This window comes from Ruditapes philippinarum, unplaced genomic scaffold (assembly GCF_026571515.1).
Source record: "Ruditapes philippinarum isolate M1 unplaced genomic scaffold, ASM2657151v2 ctg1354_1_1_1_1, whole genome shotgun sequence".
Lineage (NCBI taxonomy): Eukaryota > Metazoa > Mollusca > Bivalvia > Venerida > Veneridae > Ruditapes > Ruditapes philippinarum.
Window position 1 is genome coordinate 106,303 of NW_026864441.1, and position 25,490 is coordinate 131,792.

The 25,490-nt window shown below is 30.0% G+C and overlaps 1 protein-coding gene across 1 annotated transcript in view; it reads left to right on the plus strand.

Annotated features, from left to right (window-relative positions):
* Positions 1-1,954: 1,954 nt before the first annotated feature.
* Positions 1,955-25,490, plus strand: part of LOC132725557 (golgin subfamily A member 6-like protein 22) — a 42,825-nt gene continuing 19,289 nt past the window's right edge. Inside the window, exon 1 of the mRNA XM_060710693.1 lies at positions 1,955-2,030. Coding sequence (XP_060566676.1) covers positions 1,955-2,030 — 76 coding nt within the window. The remainder of the gene's footprint in view (positions 2,031-25,490) is intronic.

A 25,490-nucleotide genomic window follows, 5' to 3' on the forward strand; every position in this document is an offset into this window, starting at 1 on the left:
ACCTTGCTGCTCCTTCTTCCAATCAATTGACTTAAGGCTGCTTCAGACTTCGATCTCGTCTCTGGGATAAAGAGAAAGAACAGTTTGGGTAAAAGAAATACATTCTACGGCTAGAAGTTGACCTGGACCTTCAGATTTAGAAAACAAAAGAGCCTTGACAGCATCTGAAAGGAGAATGTTAGAATCAGGAAGAGAAGAAGCTGAAGGAATTCTAGAAAGTGTATCGGCGTCGATGTTCTCTTTACCAGCTCTGTACCGCAAGTTGATGTCATACGCAGACAAGGAGGATAACCACCTGTGACTGGTAGCATCAAGCTTGGCAGATGAAAACACATAGGTTAATGGGTTGTTGTCTGTTCTAACTTCCACAGAATTACCATAGAGGTAATCATGGAACTTATCACAGACAGACCACTTAAGAGCCAAGAACTCTAGTTTGTGAGCAGGATAATGTCTTTCTCCTGTTCTCAAACCCCTACTGGTATAGGAAATAACATGCTCCTTACCATCAGCACCAACCTGGTAAAGAACCGCTCCCAAACCGCTAGTACTGGCATCAACATTAAGAATGAATGGTTTATTGTAGTCAGCAAAAGCTAAGACTGGAGGAGAAGAAAGTTTATCTATCAAAGAACAAAAGGCATTCTGCTGATCTGGACCCCAATTGAAAGGAACTTTAGATTTCTTAGAAGAACTTTTGCAGGTAGGAATACCAATAAGGTCATTCAAAGGTTTAGCGATCTGTGCGTAGTCTTTAATGAACCTCCTGTAATAACCTGAGAAACCTAAAAAGCTACGCAACTCCTTAAGGCAAGTAGGTACAGGATATGTCTTGAGCGCTTCAATCTTCTCAGGATCTGTCTTCACACCATCAGCACTAACAATGTCACCCAAATACTGGACTTGCGGCTTAAAAAATTCACACTTGGACCCTTTAAGTTTAAGATTGTGAAATGAGAATCAATAGAATCAGAAAAGATGATAATGTCATCGAGATAAATCAAACAGTCACGAAGGTGAAGTTCGCCCATACAACGCTCCATCAGACGCTGAAACGTTGCAGAGGCATTGGTAAGACCAAAAGCCATTCTGTTGCACTCATAGAATCCGAGAGGCCCAACACTAAAGGCAGTCTTTTGCTTATCAGATTCTTTGACTGGGACCTGCCAGTAACCTGAGCGAAGGTCGAGTTTAGAGGAAATAGTGGAACCAATGAGAGGATCTATAGTTTCGTCGATGCGAGGAAGAGCATAAGCATCATTGATTGTACGGTCGTTCAGTTTCCGGTAATCGATATAAAAAAGACCCTTCCTTCTTTCTTACTAACACAACATTGGAAGAAAAAAGACTCTTGGACTAACGGATCGCTCCTGCCGAAATCATGTCTCGTAAATGCTCACGTGCCTCCTCAAACATCCCTGGTGGTATTCGGCGATAAGGGTCTTTAAAAGGTGTGGGATCAGACAGATTGATTTCATGTTCGACCAAGTCAGTAGAACCAAGATCAGTAGGCCCAGAGGAGAACTTATGCTTCCACTGATTGAAGAAAGAAGTTGCCTTAACCTGCTGTTCAGAAGTTAAAGTTTCAGTGGGAATAGAAATACCAAGGTCATCAAGAGACTTGTCTGAATTGTGGGATTTATCAGCAACGCCCTCTGAAGGATCAATGGTGCGAACAACAGACACATCATGTAAAGTACAAAGAGTCATTCTTGGATGAATGGTAATAGCTCTAGCAGTCAAGTTACAAACACGTACTGGAACCCTGCAAAAAGAAGAACCAGGTTGAAATTTAACCAATCTAGGGCACACATTCAACATAAGAGAATCAGTAGACTCTGTAACACCAGATGACATGTTGCCAATATGTCTCACCTTGCCCTCAAGTGTTGTTGTTTCAAAAGGCTTCACAATGACAGTCTGATGATGAAGAAGAGTAACAGGTTTGGTGACAATGTCAGGCAAGGAAGATATGATGTCTGAAAGTGGAGATGATGTTGACTCTGTTCCTGATGACTTCAAAACATTCAGTATGTTGGTGCCTATTATCAAAGGAACTCTGCAGGAGTGATCTGTGTCTGGAACACAATCAGAATAGGAGCTGAAAAAGATTGTGATGAAAGAGAAGGAAAAGAAACCACCTGATAGTTAAATGTTGTGTCTACATGTCTGTAAACTGTATCAATCTTCAAAAAGCCAGCAACAGGATAAAAATCAATGTCACAGAAGCCTGAAGTACAAGGCTTTGTGGAATTCAACCTAAAATATACAAAATCAAATAATAATATACATGTATATCTCTGGTTCAAAACAAAAATTGATTTTCACATGTAGATCTTGATCAAGATTTTACACCACTCAATATAGATAAATGAAAAAATCAACCTAGATCTACATTATACAATATAACTATAAAATGGCACTTGATACTAATTAAATTGAAAAAGACACTTATCAAAAATATGTAAACACTGAATTTAAAGAATTTACACTGTTTGTTTACAAATGTTCAAAGTCCACAAATATATTGTTGTCGTCTAAATGGTCCGAAGAAGTGAATGATCCAACGTTGATATATAAATAAGAATAGGTACCTTTAATTAATTAAATGTTAGAGCTCTTTAAAATATAGAAAAATAACTAGTTGAAACTTTTGTTTATATTCATGAAATTCCTCGGGAGTACCCGGTCACCGGAAGTAAACAAGAAATATATAAGCCGTTCTGATTGGCTGGAGTCGGGAATTCCCTACGTCACCGTCTGTGTTCGTTGTTTCGTCCCAAATAAATTCGTACCATGAAAATACCATCCACACATAAAAATCCACACTGGCCACCAATGTCGTATGGTCCTTTTCACATGTATGAATGGTCGTTTATGCCTGTAAGGACATAAAACATACGCCTTGATAAATAAATAAACAAGATAAACAATTTCTGGCGCAAACCAAGGGAAATATTTATATCAAAGTGCATAAATACAGATCCGAAATACATAAACGATCAATGGAAATATGCATGATAATGAAACATAATGAATAACAACAATTACCTGTAAGGACATAAACATACGCCTTGATAAATAAATAAATAAATAAGATAACAATTTCTGGCGCAAACCAAAAGAAATATTTATATCAAAGTGCGCATGCGTGAGATTGTTTTTCCGAGAAGTTTGTAAAAACGGAGGCCCGGCATGCAAATTATGTCAAAATGAAATATGAGAAATTAGTTGTTATAATAAGATGATGAAATGGAATGATATAGGAATGATATGGGATAATGGATGTATATCGGACTGTAAACAGACAAATACAAGATATATATATACAAATACAAGGACAAAATGATACATAAAAATGATATTCATAAACACGAATATCAACCACATGACAATTACATATAACGTGCACAAATATTTGCAGTACATATAATACATATTTTTCGATGTCTGAAAATTGTTTTTTAAGCATAATTATATACAAATATAATTTTTTTATTAAGTGTGACATGCAACCTCAATTATAACATACAGGATATTTAAACCTCCATTATATAGCACGAGCCATACGAGATATATACAAGCATTTTAACAGCATTTACCTTAGCTTGGTCAATTTACTCATTTTTCGTCGTATGTGATAGGTCATCAGGGGCTAAAAGAACGAAACAACCGATAATTTGAAATGTGTCTAGTTTAAGTTGATTAGGTTTAAACTGGAGGAAGCAGAAAATGGATTTTTAGGTCAAAATTTTAAATCTTAAAAAATTGAACAAAAGAGTGTTTTCTTCTTGATATTTAAATATTTTAAGGAAATATATAATTATACAAAAGCTAGGTTGAGGCTGTTATGATTTGATATTTGTATTCACAGATATAAACGGAATTGTTGAATTGTTATCTTCGTGTCCGGGGGACAGATTAAAAAGTAATAAGAACTTATACAAAAACAAGTTAAGAAACAAGTTAAGAAAACAGAATCCCAAAAGTACACCGAATATGTTGCAGGCTCGGTTTGATTAAGGCTGTTCATGATCAGAACTGGAAAATCGATAGAATTTTTTTTGTTTCTCCTAAACAATTTTATTGTCAAGTTGTATAAAGTTGTATGTATTTCATGAGAAAATTGGATGATTATTCAAGTTCTCTTGTTTGTTGACATTAATTGTTTATATGAATGTTAAAAATTTGATATTGCTTAACTGTGTAATATGATAGAAGTCTATTATGTTAAATGCTTGTGTGAATCATTTTAAAGGTAAAGGAATTGTCTGATAGACTAAGTATTAACGGATGTTACTTTTGCTGGAACGAAAATTTCGTTAACGAAAGTGAACAATAGAATGTATATATTGGCTTTGTTTTGTACAAAGGACATCGTTTTATCAAACCACATAAATGCATATCAAAAGAACAATTAAACTATTATAGAATACATTAAAAATTTGTTGGATCAAGAAGCTTGTGTTAATTGAATAACATTTGAAATATCTCACAATATTCAAATAAATGAAATGGTACGTTCCTTAACACTTGTGAAAATGGAAAAACACTAACGTTATTAACAGACGACATTCAAATTATTCGTGACAAGATTGCTTTGTTGAAGAACATTCAAATTATGACAGACTCGCCCCCACCCCACCCCCCCCCCCCCCCAAAAAAAAAAGAGAGAAAAATATTGGAAACCGTTATTTAATGTCATGTCTAGTACGCTGGAAACTAAGGCGTTATGATCAAATAATATTGTATAAATGACGAGATTAATTGTCCATACCGTAGAAAGACATTATTTCAATGAAAACATAGAGCAGTTTATTTAACTCTGTAAAATGTTGAAACATAAGCTAAATAAACAAAGCTGTAAACTAACCTGATTGTTGAATTTAAAACATAAACATGTCCATTTTGTTCAATATAAATGTAGATCTTGACAACATATTTGCATATTATAAAGTTAATAAGAATTAAAGTTATGAAGTATCCAAAAGACTATATCACACTTATAATCGTGGAAAAAACCCAACAAATTTGTAGAACCAAACAAAACGTTTAAACATTGAAATGTTAAAGAAAAGAAATCGTTCATTCTGTTCATTTATTGAATTAAAAAATATATCATTAACTTTATAAATGACCCCTGTCTTCTTTTTTAAAATAATGTACTTAACACCGCTAGGTTAGGGAAATTGTAATCAATGTTACGTTACGAGACTTTTATTTCGCAACAAAACTAAATAAGATGTATTAAAATGCATTGATACCATGCAGGTTTAATTCATTCTTATAGTCATTATGTCAAGTAAAACATAATGCACTGAGAAATAATTAATAGTCATGTGTCAAAATGTTCTGGAAACTCACAAATCACACGGAAATAAACGTAAATTTATTTTACTATTTGCTTTTAAAATGATAATAAAAAGATAGTTTTCTTTCAAATATTATCGTATCAAATTATGGATTCTTAATAAAAGTGTTCAGAACTTCTTATGTCTTTACTTTTGACGAAAGAAATCAATCTTCCACCGAAACTGAATCAAACGATTTCTGAGGCATTATGTTCGCTAAAAGGTCTAACCTGTCTTATTCAATACCAGATATCAATTTAGTGTTTAATAAGCACCTTATTAACTGAAGCTTGCCGTTAAAATTAATCGAGGGTTTATTACTTAATGTTTATAAAAAGGACATGTTTGAAATATTGTCTTAGTTTTTATTAACAATTCCAGAAGAATTAATATTTCAGTCGTAAAGGGCAGACTAGTACGTTGTTTTCTTTGCCAGTAACAAAAATCAGAATGTAGATCAGTGTTATCACTAACCGTCTTTCTACTGAAAAATGTGAACTTATATGATATGAGAAACGGAAACATATTGAGTTCCACGATTGACCACCGTCTGTCAAAGTCTTGTATACGACAAAGTAATATTGTCAAAATGTATCAAGCTTAAAAGCAATTAAATGACGATAGGTAAGAGTACCCTTAAAAGTACATTTTTTTGTCTTCGTCGCAAATTACAAAATAGACGTAAGATAAATAAATATCTTCCGCAATTAAGCATAAAAGCCTTTTCAATATTTTAACACTTGATTGGATCTAAAAGACTTCTTTATATCTAACAGAAATAATCTCTGTTAACATCATAGTGAGCAGTATACACAAAAGGATATATTTCGCGTGTGTGTAAGTTGAAACATTATTTCATCGAGTGAGCGTCGAAAACATTATTCTCACCAGTTGCGTAGCAAAAGAAAAAAAACCTGTTTTTGAAGCATACGAAATGAAATAAAATTACATCTTACACAATAAACAAACTATATTTCTTTCACTTTTTCATTCTATGCTAGGTTGATATGTTTGTGAATTTTAAAATCTCTTTTTTTTCACTATTTGCCTCATAATGCAATGATTATAAACCATTTAATTAAATAAGTAATGAACTTAAGAAAGCGATGATGATACTAAGTTAGTTCTTGAACGAAAATTTGCTTTGACAAATTACATAAATTATTAAATTTCAATGACAATTTTATTATAAAATTTAACAATGGCTCAACTTTACCGTATTACGGGCGACGTACTATATTTATGAACATTAAGTGAAGGATTAAACATCATTTAATATGTATATTGGATTTGAACTGACGGACATTTATTACATTTAATTATTCACAATTTAACTATATGGAGACAAACTAAGGTAAGACACAAGTTTTATGTGTAAACATTCACAAGAGAAACACGAAATTAAAGCTGCATGCCTCCATGTGAGCCATACTATTCAAGAAAACCAAACTTAAGAAAATTGTACTGATATATTAAGGAAAGTAATAAAGATACGAGATGACAGTAATAATTTCCATGTTATATGCAAATAATGGCGTTACTAGAAAGCAGAGGTATTGTAATGGTCGTGGAAAAGATTTCAATCATAACGAAAGTGACCTGGACCGTCCAGGAATCGGACACGAGTTGTCCGATTCACATTAAAACCCTCTATCTATTTAGCTAACTGGGTAATTGTCTATTTTGTTACTGTTCTAATTCTTGGTATTTTACACTTTTAGCATTGTTATGCTTTAAACAGACATAATACTGTCTTAATTTACAGATTATTTGTAAACGTAACTAAATGTGAGGAAAAATGTCTCTCCCAGTGAGAGTGAATTATATTTTGTTAAATATAATAAATGAATGTATATTCAGAAAATGTTTTCAACTAGTTACAGCAAATGAAAAGTTTACAATAAAGTGGTATTTGAAACAAATAAATTTGTAGAGCTGTTTTTTATCAGTCAGTATGCTCTCATAGCTTATGTTGATGGTTATAGTGTTGTACTAGAGAACAGTTCTATTTCTCCAAGAGGACAAAACATAATCTTTCAAAACCTTGAACCAAACCTGTATATTTAATACATACATCACTTCAAGGTCATTTGCCATAAATGATTTCATTCTCCATTTAAAGATTTTACATTGAAATCTGACATTGACAATAAGGGAAACGTCTCTGACAGCAAAGGAAATAAAGACGACAGTTAAAATGATTCTTTTGTCTACAAGACTATTAATATATTAACATATTGCTATATATAGTTTTAAAATAAAAAAAATAACCTTCAGAATAAATGCGTTTATTTAAGGTTTAGTAAAAGTTAATCTGAAATCAAATGTTAATTTCAAAAGATGATCTATGGTGATTGTCATCTTTTCGTAACAATGGGTATTATAAGCACATATTTTAATTTTTGCATAAAGAAAAAAAATGATTGATTTAAATAGACCGAAATAGTACGGTTCAGTCGTTAAAAATATTTTACTGTTTCAATATTTTTTTTGTATCGTTTGTTTTACACCGATGTGTAACGTGTGTTTGGTCCTTACTCTGCGGTGAATACACATAATCGGCTTTCTTGGTTATTATCCACTTTTCCGCAGTTTACCCAACTACTAATCCCATATGATTTCTGAATTAGCCGTGAGAATAAAACTGTAGCATTCTTTCTACATTTGTTTCCTTATCTATTTAGTAATAAAGATAACAAATAACAAATTTCTTGAGTATCTTAAAGAACAGATCATATTCCTATTTCTTTATTTTTATTTTCAGACGTTCATTTGCTATTATATGAATTGTGATTATTAAAGAACATTCGAACTCTATATCTTGAGATTAACAATCACTCATAAGCTATAGCAACATTGTGCTAAGTTATGAAATAACAATGACCTGTTAAATTGCTTTAAAATGTTCCTTTGTCATAATTCTAAGTTCATTTGATATGTATTAAATATTAGTACGATTTATTTAGATTATAATGAGTTTTCAGAATATAATCTTAACTAAATTTCAACATTTTATAAACATGACGTACAGAACGCTTAACTTACGGAAACAATATATAGCACACTTTTTAAGTTTCTAAACTTTTGTAATGATAGATACGGTTATAGCACAATATCAAACAATGGTGAAGTTACGCGCTAGCAAATTTATTTTCCATTATTCAATGATTTGATATAATTCAAAATAACAGAAATAACGCAATGTCCATAGGAACTCTCTAGACTCCATAGAAACAATTTGAGCTTATGAATCCATACAAATTTGTCGTCATTAAAAGCTATCTGTTTAACTTAATTATGCTTAAATGTGTTTACAAGGCGTCTCTTCCTTTAAAGCGAAATACTGTCAGTAATTATATTGATTTCTTAATTTCTATTTCCATGTTTTGTATAGTTCCTATTAAGTATAAAATCGGATATGATGCAGAATATTTATAATTAAGTTTGTAACAAATTTCTATATTTTTGTCAAACATTAATTTCATTATAATTCTTTTTGTATTGTCCAATTTATATTTTTGTTTGAAAATATTGCAATTTTATTTGGCTCTAAGTATCCGTAACTCATCAGAAATGAAATAAATGTTTATGTTTTGAAAATGAAGTAAAAATTATATTATCTACATAGAGTTAATTATAAGTTTCGATATTTCGTGACATGTATGCATTATTATCATCAACAGTAAAAAACAACAACAACAAGAAAAATGGATGGATACTAAAATGATGAAATAGGCAGTCATTATTTTATAGAAAATTTAAAATTCTTGTACTGTTTGAAATATTCTGTCCCTTGAGTGTATTGTTTGAATTATAGTTGCAAAACTTCTGTTTGCCTTTTTGTTGTATCATACTATCGTTATTTAAGTAAAACATAGTATGATACAAATATAACACTTCAACAACATTTAAAGTCCTGGTGCACTTATCATCTTCGTATTACACAATTTATCCCCTGAAGCATTGAATAAGTAACATGTTTAAATAATTAACAATCACAAAATAAATCTTACCAAAGTAAAGGAATAACTGGGTAAGATTAATATGAATTGATAATTTATTAAAATATTGGTGACTAAATCAAGTCAGATTCTATCTTGTAAAAACAATTGTGTCTTTACTTTACATGTTTGATGTTGTAGATATGTATTTGACTATTATCATTAATACTTTGTTAGAACTTTCCTTTAATAGGATATCATCGAGAATGTTTGATGGATGATCAGGATATATCTGGTTTTATGATAGGCCCTTCTCTGAATCAATTTCTTACCTTGTAGAGAAAGCCATATACATACATAAAAAGTTCCAACTATTTGCGATAAGTATTTTTCAGTTTCATTAAGTCTGTGCATTATGTCTAGGTTACAAACCAACCGGTTGAACATTTTTTATTTAAATATTTTATTTTCGGCATCCAATTTTAAAAAAGAAAAGAAGAAAAATAATTATTTTTCTTAAAAATGAAAAAATAAGCGACTGTTTATATTGATTACTTCAAAGCTGCAACTATACAATTACTTGATGTTGAATGCTTACCAAATTACAAAATAATTACATAATAATGTTTTCCGTCATTACCAAATGAAAATGACAATTTATTTGATGAATTCGACTGTAATTTTTTACTAGCAATATTTAGTACGTTTTCCATTACCAAATTACAGTCTCTACAAAAATATTGATGTAACAAAATATAAATTAAGAATTCTTAAAAGATTTAGTACAAACAGATGCTTTTCTAGAAAAGAAACAAGTTGTATAACCTCATATTTGTTGTATTATAATTCATACCGACACAAAAAGACTTTTGGATAACGCTCTTGGTAGTTGATACAGTATTAGGTTTTATTTGACTGAAAACTGTTAAAAACAGACTCTAAAACGGTCAATAATGAAATGATTTGATTCCATTTGATAAGTAGTGATCGGTTTACTCACTGGATCCTTGCGTATGAAGTATATAGTAAGAGTTGATTGCTGCAACTTGCATCGTAGCAGCTGGTAGGTGTACCAATAGGCTTGTAATTGATAATAAGGTCTTAATAATTTCTAATATAACACTCTGGATGAATCAAGAAAACTCCGTAGAAAGTTGTAAAATACAATGATGTATGCTGTACTTCATTCTTAAGCTAAAAAGCAACAAAAACACTATAAAATATTAATACATGATTTGATGTCATTACTGTTTTCTAAGTATTTGTGTCGTGTTTTTCTCTGCGGCGTTTGAATCAATCCGTTTTTCAGACTCACGATGTGATGATAGAATAGCTTTGTGCTTGACCAAATATATCACAAAAAAGAATAACGAAAATTAAGCTGATTAAACCGTATGGCAATAGATGTGATTGGCAAACACAGACGTTTTACGGATAGTTCTTCGCATACGAATTTGCTTTCTCTTCATTCTGTTTATAGATCAGGATTTTCTTTAAGTACCTTCAATGAGTAAAATACAAACAGGTTAGTAAACAGTTAAACAAAAGATAATATAAACAACAAAAGTCTTAACAAAAACGTATTTTAAGGTGTTATGTTATTATTATTGTTTTTAGATAATATACTACACTCAAGTTCTATTATCTCGAACTACATAACTCGCAAACTTTCACAGTTGTCAAAGCGTGTTTGTAGTACAAAAATGCATGAAATAATAATAGAAGATAATTTGTTTCCTCTTTTCGTGAATATGAAATATTACTTATATCGAAATAAGAATATCTTTATGAAAACCTACAGCTACCATAATTTCTGAATTTAAACCTTTGACATATTAACTTGTGTTGTTTTGAATTTGAGGCTGAACAGTATAAGCTAAGCTGGTGTTGCTTATTAGCTCCTAGGAAAATATAAGATCAGTTCAGCATGTACAAATTTAAACCAAAATTTTGAATTTAAATTATATCCGAATATTTAGTAATACAACGTTTATAAATAATTAGACAATATAAATAAAGCATTGTTGTGTTGATCTCCGATACACATTTTGATTAAACAATTATGTTGATATTCAACTTTGCTTATCAAAATATAAAAGGAAAATGGTAAGTTTTTTAGAGTTCGTTAAATTTAAATGTTAACAGTTATGGAAAATATAATTTCAAAAGAAACTTGTAAATACGCTCGTATAAACAATAATTGCACTTTCTTTGAAAGCGAAAAAAACTACACTATATCTAAACTTATTCTTGTGTACTCATCATTAAAGCTGTTCGGCTCTAGATGGGTAATTGTTTTTGTGTAAAATATCAAACTTTACAAAAATGTACTCGACAGATTATGACAAGATGGTATTCTTTCAAACCTTTTGTATTTTGTGCAAATACTGGGCTAAATGTACTGTTTTATCACTAATTTTAAACGAAGAATTTTTAAAGAGCTATTTTGATTTTCCCAACAGAAAATATTTAATAGATATTTGTTTGAAAAAGTCGTAATAACACCAAAAAATGAAAATTATTTATATGCAAAATATGCGTTAAGGTAGATCATGAGTAATGGGCACTATAAGGAATATATAATATGATAAACAAGATCAACAAGGAAATGCGGCATTCAATGAACGCAGCCCCCACCCGAGCCAGTAACAAGAGCCAGTGGCAAGGAGCCAAGGAGGACCCCAAACAAAAACAGGACAGGGCACAAGGCAGAGCACGGGCAGGCAAACCGCTTCATAAGAATAAATAATTAGTAATTGATAAGGAACTAAAAGAAAAATAACTCTAAATTTGACAACATAGGCCAGTTATATGTCTAAGAAGTCCCCTGTATGCAAAATTTAAATTAAATTTACTGTGTGGTTTATGAGTTATGGATATATATCTGAATTAAAACTTTGCTATTACAAGGGCTGTTTTTCAGAAATGAGGAAACAATAAATAATCAATAATATCATCATTATGAAAAATGTTTTCCTATTGCTCATTGTTTAGAAACAAATAATAACAATCAGGTAACACATTACACGAGCGAAAAATGATTGTTCCTAAACAAAATGTTTTGCATATATATAAAAATGTCACCCTACCACACCCATTTTAAACACTTTAAACACCATTTCCCTATATAAAAAGCCTTTTCAAAATATCCCTAAGATTTTCCACAATGACGGGCTCTTTTCAAAGTTTGCGTATATCTTTTTAAAAGTATATTTCTTGATCATGCAAAATATAAGATACTTTTACGTGTAGTTTTTATTTTATTAAATTTTGAAACTATCTAGTATCATATTTGCTATTAAATTTGGCATTAATTAGCAAATAAATACCTACAATAATTATATAATCAAATGAAATACTCTTCTCTTCCATAAGGGATCTGAGAGATACATAAATGATGTTAAAAAGGAAAAAAGAAAGAAAAAAAGTTGCCCCTCAATTTCAATGTAGTTGACGTGTGATACTAGCCTATTTGAATACTCTTCAAAGTGGAGGTAATGCATTATCCATGGTTTACCTAAAATTGGTCTTTTATTAACATACCTGGATAAACATATGTAGAAAAAAGATAAAATGATACATTAGTAAATAAACACATTTTATGTCCTGTAACGTACATTATAATTCAGAAGATAACATTAGTATAACAAGTTGAAAGTGAGTCACAAGGGAATTCCATTTACATAATTATTTTGCAGCTGATGGAAATCGGAGCTTAACAGATTTCGGTCACGCAAATAGGTGGTGTCCATTTTGCTTATAAAACAGACAAAATGTACTTGTAGTAAATTTGTTTTGTTTCATTTAATGAGATTTTATCCAAACACCTGAGAAAATAATCAGAAATACTGTTTCCCAGACAAGTGCAATTTTTGTAAATGTCAATTTTATTCAATAAATCTCATTTATTTGCGTAGGCCGATTCAACAAAAATGAATGTTCATGTTATAGAGCTTGTCTCCTCCTAGTGTTGTCATGGTTCTCATTGTATTCCTCTCCAAGCTGAACAGTTGTCTTATCTAACGCATGTATGTAATATGCTAGGATTGGGAAATGAGAAAATAGAATACTCCTTTTCAGCGTTCTGTAAAGAAACAGCAACAATAACAAAAAACATCTACCAATATTACTTTATGGAAAAAGTGTTCTTATCGAGACAAAATAATCGCAATGATTGTAATACACTCCATAATCATCTTTACCGCGTCAAATGGCCGTATCATGTCATTTTATGCGTATTTACCCGTATTGATCAATAAAAGTATACTTTTATTATTTAAGGTTCATTTTTGTCCCACTTGTATCTCCTGTAAGTTATCTTGGATGGACAAAATGATCAACCGTTAGGTAAAACATCAATACATAATTGACTTTCTCGATATGTTAATGAACGACTGGAAAGAGGTAAACAAGGCAAAATAATATAAACTCTTATGGTTTACCCTTTTAATTAAATGTCAGAAGTGATTTAGGACTATTACTTGGAAATTTAGCTTATTGCGTTTATAATCAAGTTTTATTTAAAATAGGATTCAACAGGTTTTAATCTAACATCTTTTCGTTTAAAGAAAAGCTTAAATTAAGTATCGTTGAGTTCCCTCTTTTTCGGATGTTGATTTTACCAATACTAGTTTGATGACCTATCAAACATTCGATGATATAAATAAAATATGACTTAAATTAAAATGAATATATTTGTACAAAACTTCATTATATCAATGTCAAAATGCACATTAATAGCAATTGTATTTATCATGCTTTTAATAAATATTTTGGTAAGTCAATATTAGAACCAAAATTAATTTTTTTATATCTATTTTCAATCAAAATGTTCAAAAGCCTCTTAGGACTAGATTGTCATGTCGCAGCAGATAATGCTACTCTTGAGTTGTATAAGATTTTCTGTTTTTATCTGTAACTACGTAAATAAAATCAAATCGTTATGCAATTGTATTCTAATTATTTATACATTCTCTATTTATAATTGTATGTTAAAATATGACTATGAAATAGTTTTTTGGAGTAATATATCAATGACTCTAGAACGTATTTAAACATGAATTATCGGTATTCTCGGTGTTAAGTTGCTATTATACATCGGTTTTAGATTTTTGATGCGTAGGTTTTGACCATGAAAGGCCTAAATAACCGATTAACACCGCTGATATCAATTCTTAATTAATTAACTATTTTTGATACGTTATTCCTCATTGCTATTAAGTTGTCGAGCTATGGTTATTTCGTTAAAGTAAAGAAAATAAAATGACGCAGTAGTAAGGATATTGTTCATCATAATAAGGTTTCAGAATTCTTTCTATGTTGGTTTAGGAGACAAACCGTCAGTTTTTTATGAATTATTGAGGAAGTACAAACAAAATATATATAAAGTGGTGGATCTTTATCTACAGCACAAAGTACACTAGCTAGACAAGCTCAAAAAGCTATTTTTAAGTTAAACAAGTATTTGTATAAATTCACATATATAACTCCTAAGCATAAATTTGATTTATTTGATAAATTAGTAGCTCCTATTCTAAATTATGGAAGTGAAGTGTGTGGTTTTGCTAAAAAATTGACAATAGAAAGGGTACATTTACAGTTTTGCAAGAAAGTACTTGGAGTGAAAAAGACCACACAAAATGATTTTATTTACGGTGAACTAGGTAGATTTTGTTTTAAGACAATACGCTATTATAACATAATAAAATATTGGGTCAAAGTTGTACATACAGAAGAAAATAAATATGTGTCTTTGGTATATAATATGCTCAAAAATGATTTAGAAAATGCACCGAGGAAAGTAAATTGGTGCTTTTTAGTAAAAAACTTATTTTGTACACTTGGATTTTATGATGTATGGTTGCAACAAAATGTTGGTAATAGTAATTTATTTTTGTCTTTAGCTAAACAAAGATTACACGATCAGTTCAAGCAGAATTGGCATGATAGATAAGAAAATTCTAGTAGAGCATTGTTTTATCGAACTATTTCAAATTTTAGATTTCAACCTTACTTAGAACACTTTACAAATAGTAATTTTTGTCAATCTTTTGTTAGAGTTTCGTCACATAGACTGCAAATAGAAGCAGGTCGTTGGTCAAGACTGGCGACTATACCAGTAAATGAAAGATTATGTAACGTTTGTAACGTCTTAGAAGACGAGTATCATTTTATTATAGAATGCAAGTTGTACGACGAACTTAGACATAAATATATATTATCAAAATATTGGCGACGGCCAAATATGTACAAATTTATAGACTTGATGAATAACGAAAACCAGATGATAGTAAGAAAGCTTGGAACTTTCATACATACTGCTTTTAAAAAACGTAACGAAATATTATATGGTAATTGAAATAAGGTATATGTTTTAGAAATATTAATCTAGATTGTTAATCATGTAAAGTTTTAATTTAACGAATGCATTATCACTTTTTGTGCTGTATTTATATAATGGATATTAATGTGTATTGTGTTAAGTTGTCTTTCATATGTAGCACAATAGTCTTATCACACAGAAAAGTAAATTGGTCATGTAGTTTATCTTAGTATTATGCTCACTCCAGTCAATCACCTTTATGTTTCGTTTCGTTGAAAGGTTGACTTTAAAACTGGAAAGAGGTAACCTGAAATTTAGTTCGAAATATGTCACAATTTGTAAGGGTGAATAAGGTTGAAAAAACCTTCTCCAAAGTAAATTATGTTTGCAAGATATATTGTTAAAATGAAATTATTGTTAAATGTTCGTCATAAAGTTTTGTATATGTATGCCTCATGTGCTTTTAAGCCTAATGGTTTTGATTGAAATAAACTTTATAAACTGACAAGTAGTTTCTTATTGCCCTTTATGCTGCTGAATATATTCTGTTTCGAGATAGTTAGTTTATATATAAAAAAATGTCATTCTTGTTATATTGCTTCGTCAATAGTATTAAGCTAAGCATGTCAATCATGAAAGTCTTCAGATCAAATAATAGAGTTTTGTTTGTTCAAAACAAAACACTTCTTATCATTGCAAGTAGATGTTTTTTTAACGAAACCCCATTGTTACATTTGTGTCAAACCGAGTCTGCAATTTTCATGTATTTTAGCTGTTTTTATTGTTTCCGAGAGATCCCTTTTTTCCATATATTTTAAAACAATTATACTCTTTGGTATATGATACTATTCCAATAATAGATAGTTTGATTATGTCTTCTGTTCGGTAGACTCTATTATTAATCTGCAAAACTAGACTAAGCACTAACGTCAATGTCGAAAATGGCTTTTACATTAGTAGTAACTGCCAATTTGAAACACTAGTTAATAAACTATGATTTAATTTAGACGACAAACACAGAATACCGCTACCAAACAACCTTGGGAATCCGTACTCGTTCGGCAGCAAACTTCCCGGCCGTTTCAAAATTAAATGTTTTCAAATAATTATGTATTACATTAAAAGATCATTACCGTAAACTAGAATGACATGAAGCGAATGAGATAAATTTATATGTATACTCAATATAATCACGGAATATGTACTGATCAACATTTAAATAATTTAGATACATAAATGTTTTCTACAGTAAATGACTGCTAAAAATACAATGAATGTTCGAGCATTTTCTATTAATTGAATTGTTACGCACAACAAAGCATCAAAATTGAATAAATAATCTGTCCATATTAAATTGGCCTGTCAATTATGAATACATGTTAATAAAATCAAGGAATAACATTGTTCATTATATGAATGCAAACAAAGACGTCTGTAACAACATTCTTGTCATTTGTGACATATCTGTTTTTACACAATATCTTTACAAGCAATTCTGCAGTTAAAAAAAAACAAAACAACATTTTGTATAGTTAAAAATGTAAAAGGAAGATACCTTACTAATACAGTTGTTCCCTAACTTGTCTAATTTCGTGCATATATATTTGCGTTTTAAATGTTACTTTAAGAAGAAGTAACCTTTCTCTCTCGTGATTGATGCTTACATAGCTCTTGTTATTGTAAAATGTACTCATTATTCTTAATGAAAACAGAAAGCAACAACTGACATATAGCCTTAAAAACATTGATTTGGAAAATGTTTCTGTTTATCGTGAAAGATATTTTGGTTTAAGACATGATAAACATTAAAAGGACTTTGGTATACCTTTCGTTATTTGATTTTATTGTTTGAAAGACTCTCCTAGAAGGTACACTGCCGTCTAATGAACGTACCAAAATCAACTTAAACCTTTGGAATGCCCGTTCTTGTAAGACTACCTCTATGCCACTTTTTCACTTTCCCCATTATACATTTGTAAGCGTTTAATTTCTACTTTAAAACCAAACTTATTCTAGATGTATCAGTGGAAGAATGTGTTATATTCAATCCAAACTATCAAATAGAAAGATTTTGATACAATATAGAGGAAGTTAACATATTTCTTTGACAAATTCATTTACATTTATTTAATTAAAGTAGCAAAATTATTATATTTCGAGGACTGATTTATACTGGCAGATAGGAGATAGGTTCTGTCAGATAATGTCTGTGTTTGGATAGAAATAAAGTTGGCATCAAGAAAGATAATTGATCCATTTATTTTAGGAATCTATTTCTTATTCATTTAAAACCAAAACTGTAACAAAATACTTGAAAGAACGCCCATATCGCAAAATTTAAAATGTTGCATTTGAAATTTAAAAGATGACTTTTTTTTAAGTTAAAGGTATTGCACAGAATTATTAACGTCATTTTCGGTAGTGAATGTTTCTCTGCATTTTTTCAAAATTTGTAATTTTCACATTAAAAATAATTTATTGGTACACAGTACTGAAACAATTAATTGAATGACTGTTTGTTTGATTGATTGATTTTAAGAAAATGGTAATTCTATATAAAGTTTATAACATACTCTATATCAAAAGTTAAGTCTTATTTCCTAGCAATCTTCTTTGCTCTATTTTTTGGTTGTTTGGTTCTGTGCTTCGTTCCGCGTCGATGGTTTTGTGGTTCTGAAATTATTGGGGGCTGCGCTAATCGAAAACAGCTTTTCCTTGTTGATTTTACATAATGTAAGGCATGTTTGTATTTCATGCATTATCCTACCATGATTAATGTTATTTTTAGAAGTTACATTTAGTTCTTGTAATGACATTCAAAGGTACAATTTGGCATGTAACCTTTTAGACACATTATAAAGCTTGATGTGTATTGTGAAATAATTAATTTGCTTCCAAGACACATTTGCAGCCTCCAAGATACAAACGGATTTCTGATTTATAAGATAAATAAAAAACATATGATATGATATATATTGTTTGCTGCCGTACTCTTTACAAGGTTGACCTTTAATATTATCAATGCTCAATTTTTCTTGATTAATGTAGCAACAAGGGGAACTCCTCATTAATCTTCTTATGATTAAGTCTCGTTTAAGGAACATGGGATTGAAATTAAAGAGATATATATTTTTTCTTGATTTGAAATAGACAGATAATGAAGTGTCGTTTTATTGAACAAATTCTTATTTCGGACAAAATATGATAAACAATATTCAAATATCAACAAGGAAAGGCGGTGTTCAATAAACACAACCCCCAAATGACCCAGCGGCAAGGGGCGCTGGAGGACACCAAACAAAAATAGAGGGCGCAAGGCAGAGCACGGACAGGATAACCACATAAATGATATTTTAAAAACAATAGTAACCAAAGATCAAATGTAGATTTGTGATGTCGATGTCAGGACATACAAGTTATTCCAGGTAAAATTTCAGCATGTAAAGCAGATATTTGTTTTAAAAACAAACTGTTTATTATTCAAGTTCGACATCTGAAAAATATGACAAGTGTTTGATTAAAGTATGTGTCTTCAAACTATGATTTACAAAACGGAATTTCTTTTAGTAGTAATCAAGACAATGTGACAAACCAATACGTTATCAACAATATTTAAATAAGAAACTTGCTGCCATTAGGATATACGTACACTTTTTATCCTTCTCAGAGTAAGATATTTTTGTTTTACGTAATCATATCAGGTCAAATTATCATTTCCAAAAGTAAATAAGAAAAAAACTAATTTACAAAAATAAATGAAATTTTATTGATCGGAGAGAGGTATTTAGAAAAGAAATTGATCTATATTTGTTCTATAGTTTTTAAATATTTCTTGTAATATATAAAGTATATAGTACTGTTCTTTACGTAGCATATACTGTGTGGTTATCATACATTGTTAAATACAAGACTGAATATAATTTGACGAGTACACAACTGTCAAAAGTACAAATGTAAACTGAACGAGCCGCTAGCGGAGTCGGATATAGAATTTGCAGCTGCATACAAAATCAATAAATTCAGTATTGTTCTCAACCATGTTAAATGACCTCTTTATTTTACAACAATTTTTGACATTTTGAAAAAATGTGTTAGTTCAATTACAATAAGGATTTCATATGGATTTTAGACTATCAAAACTGAAAACGAAGCCAGTTGGTGAGCGATATGGATTTGAATTGAATTTTTTGCAATCTGGAAATGAAAACGAGGCTATATTGAGAAATTTTTATGAAAACTATTCTGCATGCGGATCATTAATTTGCGTGTTATTGAATACTTTCCTATCTAAATTATATTTGTCATCATGTGAATTGTTCTTTTGTAAATGTAACGGAAATCTAGCAAACTTACGAGTTAAAAGTGTCATTGCATTTAAATTAATAAATCATCGGCAAAATAAATGTAGCTATTTTCTTTCACATTTTTCTTTAGATTTTTGATTATGTGCTTATTGTTTTGTATTTCCTACGCAAAAAAAGTTTCAAAATACAATTTTAATTAGTTTCCTGAGTATAGAAATGAGACATATCGTAAATTTGAAAATGGTTATTACGGTTAACATGATCCAATTGTGAACAATTTCTACGATCTAATACGATATTAATTCCTATTTAATTGCACTTAAAACTTGTTAACAATTTAGAAAAGTAATTGAACATGTGCTTATATTAAAATACTGTCATACTATGGTTACATTACAAATATATACCAGTACTAATATCTTAAGTATGAAATACATTTGTATCTATTATAATAATTTAATTAAGACTATCATACATACTGTCAATGTATTATTATTTAATTGACGAGTTTTCGTTTGTCGTAAATATTATCACGAATATAATAAATGCGATATACCAGCGAAAGATTGCAGAACATTATTTGTGCGATCTTGATATAATAGGTAACTGGTATGTTAACTGTTTAACAACATTAATTATTTGGAAATACAGAAAAGCAAGATGCCAGGCAGCTACACATGCTTGACGTCGGCATGTAAAATTAAAAAAAGTCAATGTCTGATATAACAGAAAATTGGAAATTTGTTACATTGATTATTATTTACAATTAATTGCGCGTATCAGATTACTGGAAGTCAGGAATGTAAAAAGCTTAAACTCAATGAAATAATTATTACATATATTTTACTTTATTTTTTCTATCATAGTTGCAATATTACCAATAAGTCCAAATTCATAAAATAACATTCTTTCAAGATCTATAATAAATTGTATAAGTTTGTTTCGGATGAGTTGTATCATTTATTGAGAGGTTGCAATGGCTGGTGAAACAAGACAGCCGAAGAATTATCGAAATGACACTTGGTTCTCGGCATAACCAATAACCTTACAGTACAGAAAAATATAAAGTCTCTTTGAATATTATATTTCACATTTACCTTTTAAATTACTGAAACAATAATTAAATCAAACGTGCGACTCTGATCAATAGTTGAACCAAAATACCTTAGAACGTACAAAATATCTCAAAAAGCTGATATCCGTCGAGCACAATGAAAAGAAAACAACGTTTTAAAGTTTGAACAATTGCAGACATTGATTGAGTCTGCACATAGTACAGCATCTAACACACACCTTTGGCACCAGTTTGAGCAGTATTACATATTAACACAATGAAGTATTGGAATCAATAATCCCAAAGGAACAGAAAATATAACAACACAGAATTTAAGAACGAGGCTAAACATTGTACAACTGTCACACAGCACTAGACCACTGATTTCGTAAGTATAGAATTCTGGAAAATGGAATATCTCAGAGAGCAATATCTAAGTTGACCATAACATGCGACATTTAGTTTTAATAAAAAATATTGTTTAAGCTCAAATGAGCCTTTGGCATAGGTTAATCGATACGGCGCCCATTGTCCACCATCAACATTAACACTCAGTCATAGTTCATAGTTTTGTTTATATCTGTATCAAACTTGTCATATCTTGAATACGTTTAAAGATTGATTACACATATAAGTACTTGCTTTTATGTATAGAGTTCAGTCTAAGAGGAATAAAAAATACAGTTAACGAGATTGAAAGATGAGAATCGTGCCCAAATTAGCTTTATTGTCGTTTTGAAATTGTCGCACTAATATAAGTTTGTGCATGAATGATGTCTAGAAATATTTTTATATCAAATGAATCTCCAAAAATTGCTACAGAACACTATTTTTCGACGCGTCACCATTTTAACAAAAATCAAGGTAAATTGGTTATTTTGTAAGCATAAAATAATGTACCCAAAAAGTTCACTTTTAAGTATGTACGATTTTAAGTTGAACAGACATTGGTTGATATAAAGACAGACAGGATATCTTTAGAAATCTGCGGTCCATAAACTGCACATTCTTGTTTTGATCTTTATATTTTGTGTTTATTTACTTTTTTATAAAGTCAGATGTCAAAGACATTTATACAACAGACAGAAATTAAATACAATATCATTATAAGGTGGATTCAACTGAAAGATAAAAGGTTTTTCTGTTTTAACAAATGTAGGCGTTACATCTGTAAAACTAATATTGTTTTGGTAAATTTGAAAGAAAAAGAAAAACTATATTTGCCTACAAATTAAAACAAAAACTCTTGATCAATGCTTTATGAACAAATTATCTTCTTTTAAACCATATATCAAATATTTTCCCCATTGTACGTAATAGAGAATGCTATACTTTCTATGAGTTAAAGTTTAGCAATCATTATTACAATTTATTATAATTATACACCGATACACAGTGTATAATCTGTTATTATACTATTATGTTTCTTAAAATTCAGGCGTATTGTGAGCATTGCCATTTTATTTCTAGACGAGGCGCCTTTCGTTACGTTATTTTCACACATAATTACATATTCCGTAACTATATACTATTTCCTTTAACACATTGTTTCCATTCAGGGCGTAGAAAAATGGCATTGGTTTTCGAGTTTAATATAATAAATGGAAACTAAGACAACTGATGACGTCTTAAGCTATACGGGTATAAATAATTACAACTGAACAACAGTAATACTCAAATTACAGATCACATTTTGCAAAACATATAGGCGAATCAGCATTTAAGTAGATTCTATTTAAAATCCTGAAGCACAATATGGTTTTATATCATAAATATGATGCTTAAATTAAGATTTATCAAGGAGGTAATTAGGAATTTATTTTCTATAAAGTCTAAGTCAAATTTGACAATAAGAAATTGATGATTACATATAATGAGCACAAATATTTGCAGTACATATTATACATATTTTTTGATGTTTGGAAATTGTTTTATAAGCATAATCATATACATATATAACATTTCACTTAAGTGTGGTATGCAACCTCAATTATAACATACAGGATCTTTAAACCTCCATTATAAAGCACCAGCCATACAAGATATATACAAGCATTTTAACAGCATTTTCCTTAGCTTGGTCAATTTACTTATTTTTCGTCGTATGTGATAGGTCATCAGGGGCTAAAAGAACGAACCAACCATTAATTTGAAAGGTGTCTAGTTTAAGTTGATTAGGTTTAAACTGGAGGAAGCAGAAAATTGATTTTTAGGTCGAAACTTGAAATCTTAAAGAATTGAACAAAAGCGTGTTTTTTTCTTGATATTTAAATATTTTAAGGAAATATATAATTATAGAAAAGCTAGGTTGTGGCTGTTATGATTTGATATTTGTATTCACGGATATAAACGGAATTGTTGAATTGTTATCTTCGTGTCTGGGGGACAGATTAAAAAGTAATAAGAACTTATGCAAAAACAAGTTAAGAAAACAAAATCTCAAAATCCACCGAATATGTTGCAGGCTCGGTTTGATTAAGGCTGTTCATGATCAGAACTGGAAAATCGATAGAATTGTTTTTGTTTCTCCTAAACTTTTTTTTATGGTCAAGTTGTATAAAATTGTTTGTGATGAAATGTGTATACACTATATATCCTCTAGAAAAGTATTGCTAACAAAACATTTGTAAAAGAAAAATCCCCAGGAGGCATTGTTTTGTATTTCACGTTTCGTATTTCATGAGAAAATTGGATGATTATTCAAGTTCTCTTGTTTGTTGACATTAGTTGTTAATACGAATGTTAATAATTTGATATTGCTTATTGTGTAATATGATAGAAGTCTATGATGTTTAATGCTTGTGTGAATCATTTTAAAGGTAAAGGAATTGTCTGATAGACTAAGTATTAACGAATGTTACTTGTGCTGGAACGAAAATTTCGTTTAGGAAAGTGAACAATAGAATGTATATATTGGCTTTGTTTTGTACAAAGGACAGCATTTCATCAAACCACATAAATGCATATCAAAAGAACAATTTAACTATTATAGAATACATTAAAAATGACAACAGTGTTGGATCAAGAAGCTTGTGTTCATTGAATACCATTTGAAATATCTCACAATATTTAAATAAATGAAATGTCGATACGTTCCTTAACACTTGTGAAAATGGAAAAACACTAACGTTATTAACAGACGACATTCAAATTATTCGTGACAAGATTGCTTTGTTGAAGAACATTCAAATTATGACAGACTCGCCCTCACCCCACCCCCCCACTCCCCCCCAAAAAAGAGAAAAATATTGGAAACCGTTATTTAATGTCATGTCTAGTACGCTGAAAACTAAGGCGTTATGATCAAATAAGATTGTATAAATCACGAGATTAATTGTCCATACCGTAGAAAGGGAGACTTGAAACAAGCATATAGACATTATTTTAATGAAAATATAGAGCAGTTTATTTAATTCTGTAAAATGTTGAAAAATAAGCTAAATAAACAAAGCTGTAAACTAACCTGATTGTTGGATTTAAAACATAAACATGTCCATTTTGTTCAATATACATGTAGATCTTGACAAAATATTTGCATATTATAAAGTTGATAAGAATTAAAGTTATGAAGTATCAAAAAGACTATATCACACTTATAATCGTGGAAAAAAAAAACAACAAATTTGTAGAACCAAACAAAACGTTTGAACATTGAAATGTTAAAGAAAAGAAAAATTCATTCTGTTCGTTAATTAAATATATCATTAACTTTATAACTGACCCCTGTCTTCTTTTTTTAAAATTATGTACTTTACACCGCTAGGTTTGGGAAATTGTAATCAATGTTACGTTACGAGACTTTTATTTCGCAACAAAACTAAATTAGATGTATTAAAATGCATTGATACCATGTACGAATGTAGGTTTCATTCATTCGAAATGTAGTTATACCTCTTATAGTCATTATGTCAAGTAAAACATAATGCACTGAGAAATAATTAATAGTCATGTGTCAAAATGTTCTGGAAACTCACTTACAAATCATAAGGAAATAAACGTAAATTTATTTTACTATTTGCTTTTAAAAATGATAATAAAAAGATAGTTTTCTTTCAAATATTATCGTATCAAATTATGGATTCTTATAAGAATGTTCAGAATTTCTTGTGTCTTTACTTTTGACGAAAGAAATCAATCTTCCACCGAAACAGAATCAAACGATTTATGAGGCATCATGTTCGCTAAAAGGTCTAACCTGTCTTATTCAATACCAGATATCAATTAAGTGTTTAATAAGCACCTAATTAACTGAAGCTTGACGTTAAAATTATTGGGGGTTTATTACTTAATGTTTATAAAAAGGTTTGAAATATTGTCTTGGTTTTTATTAAGAATTCCAGAAGAGTTAATAGTTCAGTCGTAAAGGGCAGACTAATACGTTGTATCTCTTTGCCAGAAACAAAAATCAGAATGTAGATCAGTGTTATCACTAACTGTCTTTCTACTAAAAAATGTGAACTTATATGATATGAGAAACGGAAACATATTGAGTTCCACGATTGACCACCGTCTCTCAAG